Source organism: Hemiscyllium ocellatum, chromosome 7, assembly GCF_020745735.1.
Source record: "Hemiscyllium ocellatum isolate sHemOce1 chromosome 7, sHemOce1.pat.X.cur, whole genome shotgun sequence".
Lineage (NCBI taxonomy): Eukaryota > Metazoa > Chordata > Chondrichthyes > Orectolobiformes > Hemiscylliidae > Hemiscyllium > Hemiscyllium ocellatum.
Genome location: NC_083407.1, coordinates 47,565,635 through 47,576,530, shown reverse-complemented (window position 1 = coordinate 47,576,530; position 10,896 = coordinate 47,565,635). Strand labels below are relative to the sequence as shown.

At 42.3% G+C, this 10,896-nt stretch overlaps 1 protein-coding gene across 1 annotated transcript in view; it reads left to right on the top strand.

Moving 5' to 3' along the window:
• The first annotated feature begins 615 nt into the window (after window positions 1-615).
• The window catches only part of zgc:172182 (coiled-coil domain-containing protein 89), a 31,043-nt gene continuing 20,762 nt past the window's right edge, over window positions 616-10,896 (top strand). The window contains exon 1 of the mRNA XM_060827751.1: window positions 616-691. Within this exon, the coding sequence (XP_060683734.1) occupies window positions 623-691 (69 nt within the window). The 5' untranslated portion in view covers window positions 616-622. The remainder of the gene's footprint in view (window positions 692-10,896) is intronic.

Here is a 10,896-nt window from a genome sequence, read left to right as displayed (position 1 = left end):
AAAAAATCACACAACACCAGGTTATGGTCCAATAGGTTTGTTTGGAAGCACTAGCTTTCGGAGCGCTGCTCCTTCATCATTTAGTTGACAACGTGATGAAGGAGCAGCGCTTTGAAAGCTAGTGCTTCCACATAAACCTGTTGGATTATAATCTGATGTTGTATGATTTTTAACTTTGTATACCCCAGTCCAACACCAGCACCTCCAAGTCATGGCTAGGGACTCAGCTACTGCCACACGCAGTGTCCATATATCATACCATCCATTGCTGCAGATATAATCTGTTAACTTGATAATGATATTAGGGGGCTATTCTGCCAGGAGGTGGCTGTAGAGTCGCCCTTGATGTTGTTGTTGGACTTAATGTGTTAGACTGGGGTGGACAAAGTTAAAAAAAAACACACAACACCAGGTTACAGACCAACAGATTTATTTGTAAATATTTGGCAGCTTGTTCTTCCAAATAACCTGGTGCTGTGTGATTTTTAACTTTGTTGTTGTTGTTGGAGGAGGGGTTTCGGTATCGCGGTTGCGAGCTCCGGGGGGCGGTGTGGACCAGCCGAGCCGCCGTCCACCGCGTGCCGGTTGCCGTGGGCAACCAGCGGCTGGAGGAGGGGGAACCATGGAGCGGCAGGAGGAGCCGCAGAAAACAGCCCGGGACTTCGACCGACTGGTGCAGGACAGCAAACAGGTAAGGCAGGCGGAATATAGAGGGCCGCCACACCGGGCCGCAGTCCCGCTCAGGCCAAAGAGTGACCGCCCCCAGGTGAGGGATTTTACCCATTGCGGGGAGGTGCTGCAGTGTCGTGGGGAGGGCCGCTCCCGCCCCCGTTCAGCTGCTGCTGCTGGTCAGCCTACCCTCAGCTGGGCGTCCACCATCTCAAGGCACCACTAAAGATGTGGAGGGGCGTCCTGCAAAGACTCAACAGGGCTGTCGGTACCTGTATCAGAGAAGGACACGAGTTTATATCAGGTCAAAGATGCTCTCAGGTCTTCCGAGTATTTACTGCTTTCATCTTATTTATACTCAGCATTTTGCTTCTTATCATTTATTTCTCAAATAACATCAAAACTGATGAGTTGGTCACTTTTTTTTACTGTTTGTGGGATTTAGCTGTGTATATATTTGTTGCCACCTCTCCTACAATACAACTATGTCTCAGTGTGAAATAACACCACCTCGAAAGTGATTTGGATCAGCCTTATATTTTATAAGATTATGCATGACTGCTCCGTTCATCATGACAAATGGATTTGGAGAAGGTGGCTCAGGTTGACCGAAGGTCAGCTGGCAGATCACACTGAAGTCAGCCAAGTTCACAAAGTCATTGCAGAGCTGGGCTTCAAATTTCTCAGTATGTGGTGTCTTTAGGTTCAGTAGCTGCAAACTAATTTCAAATCACTCGCTGCTTCAAGACACAAAGATACGCTTTGTATAATCTGGCCGTATGAGGCACGTGGTCAGAATAAAAATATTTTTTAAATGGTTTCTTGTCATGTAAAATGGATAAATCTTTAAAATACAAGTTTCTCCCAAGCTGTCCTCTATCTTTAACTCTGTTGTCTTCTGACACCTATGAAAGGATTTCAATAATAACAGCAACTTATGTTTATATGCAAACATATAGATAGACAACTGCAGTAAGCCATTCAGCCCCTCAAGCTTCTCCATTGTTCAATAAGATCATGGCAGATCTGGTAACTCCCACAGATCCCCAATAAATTTTAATCCTCTTAGTTAGGATAGACCAGATCTAACAGTTGAAGTCCTAAATTAGCTAATTTTGACGGTATGAGGCAAGAACTTTCAAAAGCTGATTGGGTGCAGATATTCACAGGTAAAGGGACGGCTAAAAGTGGGAAGCCTTCAGAAATGAGATAACAAGAGTCCAGAGACAGTATATTCCTTTTAGGGTGAAAGGAAAGGCTTGTAGGTATAGGGAATTGTGGATGACTAGAGAAATTGAGGGTTTGGTTAAGGGAAAAGGGAAGCATATCTCAGGTATAGGCAGGAGAAATCAAGTGAATCCTTAAGGAGTACACACAAGAGGGAAATCAGGAGGGCAGAAAGGAGACATGAGATTGCATCGGCAAATACGGTTAAGGAGAATCCAAAGGGATTTTATAAATGCATGAAGGAAAAAGAGTAACTAGGGAGCTAATAGGGTCCCTCAAAGATCAGCAAGGCAGCCTTTGTGTGGAGCCACAGGAGATGGGGAAGATTCTAAATGAGTATTTTGCATCGGTGTTTACTGTAGAGAAGGACATGGATGATATAGAATGTGGGGAAATAGATCTTGAAAAATGTTCATATTACAGAGGAGGAACTGCTGGGTGCCTTGAAACAATCAAGGTATTTATTCAATGTATAATTTCAGTTACATCACACTGTAAACTTTTGCTATAAATTCTGTGTCTTACAATTGTGTCCTCCACAACCACCTGATGAAGGAGCAGCATTCTGAAAGCTAGTGCTTCCAATTAAACCTGTTGGACTATAACCTGGTGTTGTGTGATTTTTTTCTTACTTGAAACACAAAGGTGGATAAATCTCCAGGACCTGATCAGGTGGGACACTAAGGAAGTGATTGCTGGGCTCCTTGCTGAGATATTTGTATCATCGATAGTCACAGGCGATGTGCCTGAAGACTGGAGGTTTGCTAACATGGTACCATTTTACAAGAAAGGTGGTAAGGACAAGCCAGGGAATTATACACCAATGAGCCTGACATTGATGGTGGGCAAGTTGTTGGAGGGAGTCCTGAGGGACAGGATTTACACCAATTTGGAAAGGCAAGGGCTGATTAGGGATATTCAAATGTCTTTGAGAATGGGAAATCATGTCTCACAGACTTGAGCTTTTTAAAAAAGTAACAAAGAGGATTAATGAGGGCAGAGCGGTTGACGAGATCTATATGGACTTCAGTAAGGTGTTTGACAAGATTTCCCATGGGAGACTAGTTAGCAAGGTTAAATCTCATGGAATACAGGGAGAACTACCCATTTGGATACAGAACTGGCTCGAAGGTAGAAGACAAAGGGTTGTCTTTCAGACTGAAGGCCTGTGATTAATGGAGCGCCACAAGGATTGGTGCTGGGTCCACTACTTTCTATCATTTATATAAAGGATTTGGATATGAATATAGGAGGAATAGTTAGTAAGTTTGCAGATGACACCAAAATTGGAGGTGTAGTTGACAGCGAAGAAAGTTACCTCAGATTACAACAGCATAATGATCAGATGGGCCAATGACCTAAGGAGTGGCAGGTGGAGTTTTATTTAGATTAGATTCCCTACAGTATGGAAACAGGCCCTTCAGCCCAACCAGTACACACCGACCCTCCGAAGATTAACTCACCCAGACCCATTTCCTTCTGTCTAATGCCCCTAACACTGTGGGCAATTTAGCATGGCCAATTCACCTGACCTGCACATCTTTCAACTGTGGGAGGAAACTGGAGCACGTGAAGGAAATCCACGCAGACACTGGGAGAATGTGCAAACTCCACACAGACAGTCACCCGAGGCTGGAATCGAACCTGGGACCCTGGTGTTGTGAGGCAGCAGTGCTAACCACTGAGCCACTGTGCTGCCCACAGATTAGATAAATGTGATGTGCTGCATTTTGGGAAAGCGAATCTTAGCAGGACTTATACACTTAATGGTAAGGTCCTAGGAGGTGTTGCTGAACAAAGAGACCATGGAGTGCAGATTCATAGCTCCTTGAAAATAGAGTCGCAAGTAGTTAGGAGAGTGAAGAAGGCATTTGGTATCCTTTCTCTTACTGGTCAGAATATTGAGTACAGGGATTGGGAAGTCATGTTGCGGCTGTACAGGACATTGGTTAGGCCACACTTAGAATATTGCATGCAATTCTGGTCTCCTTCCTGTTGGAATGTTGTTGTGAAACTTGAAAGGGTTCAGAAAAGATGTACGAAGATGTTGCTAGGGTTGGAGGATTTGAGCTATAGGCAGAGGCTGAATAGGCTGGAGCTGTTTTCCCTGGAGCGTCAGAGACTGAGGGGTGACCTCATAGAGGTTTATAAAATCATGAGGGTCATGGATAGGATAAGTAGACAGAGTGGGGTGGGGGAGTCCAGAACTAGAGGGCATAGGTTTATGCTGAGAGTGGAAAGATATAAAAGGGATCTGAGGGGCAACCTTTTCTTGCAAAGGGTGGTGCGTGTATGGAATGAGCTGCCAGAGGAAGAAGTGGAGGCTGAAACAATTGCAACATTTAAAAAGCATCAGGATGGGTTTTTGAGTAGATGTATATGTGCCAGGTGCTGGCAAATAGGACTACATTAGGTTGGGATAGCTGGTCAGCATGGATGTGTTGCACCAAACGGTCTGTTTCCATGCTGCACATCTTCATGACTCTATGTTAAGAAAATGTCCATAACTGCTTTAAAAATATTCAAATCCTCTGCTTCCACTTCCACACCTCTTAAGACAGAGTTCCAAATAGCATTAACCGTCTGACAAAATAATTTTCCTCTTTGTCTTAAATCGGTGCCCCTTTGTTTTGAAACAAACTTAGTTTTACATTATCTCACAAGGAAAGATTCTTTCCATGCTCACCCTCACAAGACCAAGACCTTTTACATTTGAACCAAGTTGCTTCTTAATCTTCTTAGATACATGATTTAGAGTTGGGACCAAGTGTAGTGTGTCAAAGTTCACAGATGACACTAAAATGAGTGGTAGAGCAAAGTGTGGACAAGACACTGAAAGTCTGCAGAGGGATATAGATAGGTTAAGTGAGTGGGCGAGGGTCTGGTAGATGAGTACAATGTTGCCAAATATGAGGCCATCCATTTTGGTAGGCATAATAGCAAAATGAACTATTATTTAAATGAAGAAAATAATGAAGCATGCTGTTGTGCAGAGGGAAATGGGTGTTCTTATATTTGAATCACAAAAGGTTGATTTGCAGGTGTAGCAGGTAATTAAGAAGGCAAATAGCATATTGTCCTTCATTGCTCGAGGGATGGAAGCTAAAAACAGGGAAATTTTGCTGCAGCTGTGTAGGGTGAGGCCATACCTGGAGTACTGTGTACAACTTTGGTCTCCTTACTTGAGAAAGGATGTACTGGCAGTGGCAGGAGTGCAGAGGAACCTCACTAGGTTCATTCTGGAGTGCAAAGAGTGATAGATTTAAGACAGAGGCAGGTTCTTTACTCAGAGAGTGGTAAAGGAGTGGAATGCCCTGCCTGCCAATGTAGTTAACTCAGCCACAAAAGGAAGATTTAAACACTCCTTGGATAAGCACATGGATGATGCTGGGATAGTGTAGGGGATGAGCTTAGAATAGTTCACAGGTCAGCGCAACATTGAGGGCTGAAAGACCTGTTCTGCGCTATATTGTTCTGTGTTCTATGAGAGGGTTGCCTTATGAGTAGACTGGGATTGGGATTGTTCTCATTGGAATTTAGAAGAATGATGAGGGATCTTACAGAAACATACACAATTATGAAGGGAATAGGTAGGATAGAAGCAGGGAGGTTGTTCCACTGGCAGTTGAAACTACAGCTAAGGGACATAGCCTCAAAATAAGGGGGAGCAGATTTAGAACTGAATTAAGGAGGAATTCCTTCACTCAAAGAGTTGTAAATTTGTAGAATTCCCTGACCAGTAAAGCAGTTGAAACTACTTCATTGAATGTTTTTAAAGCAAAGATAAGCAGACCTGAACAGTAAAGGAAATAAGGGTTATGGTGAATAGGCTAGTCAGTGGAGCCAAGTCCATGAAAAGAACAGCCGTATTCTTATTGAATGGTGGAGCAGGCTCGATGGACCACATGGCCTACTCCTGCTCCTGTTTTTTTATGTTCTTTTGTTCTAAACTCCAGCTGATACAAGCATACCCCATGCGACACAACCCCATACACCAAGAGTCCCATTCCAGGAATGTGTCTAATGACTGTCACTGAACCTTTTCCAATGTATTTATGTCATTCCTTAAATAAGTAGCCCAATATTATACACAATATTTCAGGTTTGGTCTGACAAATGCCAATACTGAAGCATAACCTCCTTAATTTTGAAATATTCCCTAGCAAAATATGGTAAAAATTTAGCTTTTCAAATTGCATCTAAATACAAACCCTTTACAATTTATATGCTAGGACACCCAGTCCTTCTGCATCTTAGAGCTCCATAATAATGTGCTTTCTCATTCATGCCAAAACGGATAATTTCACAAGCTTTTACATATTATATTCCATTTGCTAGATATTTGCCTACTCATTTAACCGATCTATATCCCTTTGTAGTCTCCTTATGTCTTCTTCATATCTTATTTTACAACTTGCCATTGAGTTGTCAGCAAATTTAGCAACCATACCTTTAGAGTCATAGGGCCATACAGCATAAAAACAGTGTCTGCGGCTTATTATGTCTATGCTGACCAACAAACATCAAACTGCACTAATTCCATTTACTTGCACTTAGGGCACAGTAGATTATGGACTGACATTTAAGTACTCATCCAGACGCTTCTTAATATTGCAAGAGCACTTGCCTCCACAACTATCTCAGGCAGCATGTTCTATAATACTCTCTGAATGAATTTTTTTTCCCCTCAAATCTCCTCCAGCCCACTTAGGTGAATTGGCCATGTTAAATTGCCCATAGTGTTAGGTGATGGGGTAGGTGTGGAGCACTGGGTCTGGGTGGGTTGTGCTTTGGCGGGTCGGTGTGGACTTGTTGGGCCAAAGGGCCTGTTTCCACACTGTAAGTATAAGCCCTGGTCTTTTTGTGTGCCCATGGGAAAAGATTCTCATGATCTACTCTGTCTATGTCTCTCATAATTTTATATACCTCTTTCAGATCCTCCCCCAGCTTCCTCTGCTCCAAGAAAAACAAACCCAGCCTATCCAGTCTTTCCTCATAACTGAGACTTTTCATCTCCAGCAATGACTCTGCACCCTCTCCAGTGCAGTCATTTCCTTTTGATTGTGTGATGACCAGAACTGTATACAGTATGCCTAACCAATGTTTTATAATGTTGTACCAAGACTTCATTGCTCCTGTATTCTGTGTTCAGCGAATGAAGGCAAGCGTCCTGTGTGCCTCCTTCACCATCCTGTCAACCTGTGCTGACACCTTCATGCATCTTTGGCCTGTACACCAAGGTCCCTTTCTTCCTCAATAATCTTTTGGGACCTACAATTCATTGTGTATATCCTTCCCTTATTAGACCTCCCAAAATGCATCAAGTCATTCTTATCAAGATTAAATTCCTTCTGCCATTACTGTGCTCAATTTGATTTTACTGCTCCTCGGATGCTGCCTGAACTGCTGTGCTTTTCCTGCACCACTCTAATCTAGAATTTGGTTTCCAGCATCTACAGTCCTTGTTTTTACCTCAATTTACCAGCTGGTCAATAGGAGACTGTAGCCTGAGACCATCCTCCTCGCTATCATCAACAACACCAATTTTTCCATCACTAATTATATCTTCTACATTCACATCCAAGTTGTTAATGTACATAACAAATAGCAAGAGCTCTCACATCAAACCCATGATGCACCACTGATCACTAAAACATCACCTTGCCATCACCATTTGCCTCCTATTTGCAAACTAATTTTGGATCCAGTTTGCCAATTTGATTTGGATCCTATGGGCTCTTAACCTTTGAACCAACTTTCCACGTGAGACCTTTCTGAAATCCATGTAAACCATATCAACTGCACTATCCTTGTCAATATAATTAGTTGCTCTTTCAAAAAACTCAATTAGTCAGATAGGATCTCCTAATAAATCCATGCTGACTATCGCTGATCAAACCCTGCCTTTGCAAGTTGATTAACTCTGTCCCTCAGAATTGTTTCTAATCATTTTCCTACCACTGATGTCAGACGAACTGCCCTGTAATTACCTTCCTATGTATCTCTGCTGCACTTCTTGAACAAAGGAACCATACGTGAACTATCTTTCAATCATTTGGCACTTCACTTGTGACCCGCAATGTATTAAATATCTCCACCTGGGCCCCAGCAATCTCTTGTTTGCCTCCCATAGCAATCTGGGAAATATCAGGCCTTGGCGATTTATGCAACTTTATCCCACTAAAACATCTAATACCATCTCCTTATTAATTTTAACATGTGCCAGATCCTCCCATCCCAATTGATATCCTGGCTATAATGTTATAGAAATGTACAGCACAGAAACAGACCCCTTAGTCCAATGTGTCCATGCTGACCAGGTATCCTAATCTAATCTAGTCCCATTTGCCAGCACTTAAAGAACAAAGAACAAAGAAAATTTACAGCCCAGGAACAGGACCTTCGGCCCTCCAAGCCTGAGCCGATCCAAATACCACTTGGCCTGTATCCCTTCAAACCCTTCCTATTCAAATACCCATCCAGATGACTTTTAAATGTTGTAATTGTACCAGTGTCCACCACTTCTTCTGTCAGCTCATTCCATATATGCACCACCTTCTGTGTGAAACTGTTGCACCTTAGGTCCCTTTTATATCTTTCCCTTCTCACACTAAACCTATGTCTCTAGTTCTTGACTCCCCCTCCCCAGGGAAAAGACCTTGTCTATTTATCCTATCCATGCCCCTCATGGTTTTATAAACCTCTATGAGGTCACCTCTCAGCCTCTGATGCTCCAGGGAATACAGCACCAGTCTATTCAGCCTCTTCCTGTAGCTCAAATCCTCCAATTCTGGCAACATCCTTGTAAATCTTTTCTGAACATTTTCAAGTTTCACAACATCCTTCCAACAAGAAGGAGACCAGAATTGCATGCAATATTCTAAAAGTGGCTTAACCAATGTCCTGTACAGCTGCAACATGACCTCCCAACTCCTATACTCAATGCTCTGACCAATAAAGGAAAGCATACCAAGTGCCTTCTTCACTATCCTATCAACTTGCAACTCTACTTTCAAGGAACTTTGAACCTGCACTTCCAGCTTTCTTTGTTCAGCATCACCTCCCAGAACCTTACCATGAAGTGTATAATGTCTTTCTCTTCTGTGAATGTAGATGAGAAGTATGCATTTCAGACCTCAGCCATGTGGCTGGCTACATCACAGGTTGCTTCTTTGCTGTCTCATCAGCCTCATTCTTTCCTTGGTAATCTTTTTACTCTTGATATACTTATAAAATGCTTTGGGATTTTCCATGATCTTATCTGCCAGAGATATTTCTGGGCCCCTTTTTGCTCCCCTAATTTCTTTTTTTAAGCAAGCCCTACACTCTCTACACTTTTGAAGAGCTTCCACTGTTTATAATGTGCTGTATCCGACAAGCAAGGTTCCCTCCACATGCTGCTCTTGCTTTTCACTCTTAGAGAAACATGCTAGTTCTTTACTCATTTATATAAAATTGTAGAAAGTTGAAGCCCCAACACTGATCAATGTGGTACACCACCACTTGTTGCCAATATGAAAATGATTCATTTATACCTTTTGTCTGTTTTCCAATTTTTATCCATGTTAATGTGTTACCTTTTGCACCATAAGTTTTTCTTCTCCACAATAACCTTTGATATAGGATCTTATCAAATGCTTCCTGGGAGTTAAATCACAGTGCATCAAATTCTCTTTATCCACAACACATGTTCCTTCCTCAAAGAATTTCCATAAATTATTTAAATGTATTTTTCCTTTCCCAAAGCCACATTGACTCTGCCTGATAATGTTTAACTTTTCTAAGTGCCATACTGTAACTTATTTAATAGTAGTTCCTAGCATCTCCTCTCTGACAGATATTCTGATGACCAGAAGATTGTTTTTAAAGGGTGTCTTCATGGAGGAATGTGAGGTAGAGAGGTGTATAGATATAATTCCAGATCTTGTGGGAAAGATATCTGAAAATGCATTGGGATGCTCAAGAAGCAGGAGTTAGATAGGAGGTATGTAGCTATGGGAGGATTTGGAAAGAAGGATGAGAATTTACTAAACAAGACTTTTGTTGCACTGAGTCATAATCATAGAGATGTATAGCACGGAAATAGGTCCTTCAGTCCAACTCATCCATGCCAACCAGATATCCCAACCCAATTTAGTCTCACTTGCCAGCACCCAGCCCATATCCCTACAAACCCTTCCTAATCATATGCCCATCCAGATACTTTTTAAATGTTACAATTGTGCCAGCCTCTACCACTTCCTCTCAGAGCTCATTCCATACATGCACTACCCTCTGCGTCTAGGTCTCTTTTATAACTTTCTCCTCTCACTCTAAACCTATGCCCTCTAGTTCTGGACTTCCCCCACCCCAGGGAAAAGACCTTGGCGATTTACCCTATATATGCATTTCATGATTTTATAAACCTCTGTAAGGTTACCTCTCAGCCTTCGATGCTCCAGGGAAAACAGCCCCAGCCTATTCAACCTCTCCTTATAACTCAAATCCTCAATTTAGGTCAGTAATCACAGGTCTGATAGGGGAGCAGAACTTTGATCAGTGTATTGGATGACTTCTAGTTTACGAAAGATAGAGCGTGGAAAAACAGCCAGAAGTGCATCATCAAGAATAGTCAAGTCTAATGGTAACAAAGGCATGAAACTCAGGTCAGAAAGTGGGAATTATGTGGTGTGTAACTCACTTTCTGTCTCCCCAGTGCTTGTCTACCATCTACAAGGTCCAAGTCAGGAGTGTGTAGGATATTCTCCACTTGCCTAGTTGGGAATTGTTCCATAGACACTGAAGAAGCTTGACACCATCCAAGACAAAGCTGTTTGCATAATTGGTATCCTATCTAACACCTAGAACATTCATTCCCTCCACCACAAGACAGGAACAGGAGTAAACCATTTGGTCCCTCGAGCCTGGTCCAACCATTCAATAGGTCATGGTTGATCCAGTATTCCTTGTGTTTATTTTTCTGCAATTTCCCTGTAACATTTGATTCACCTACTGATTAAG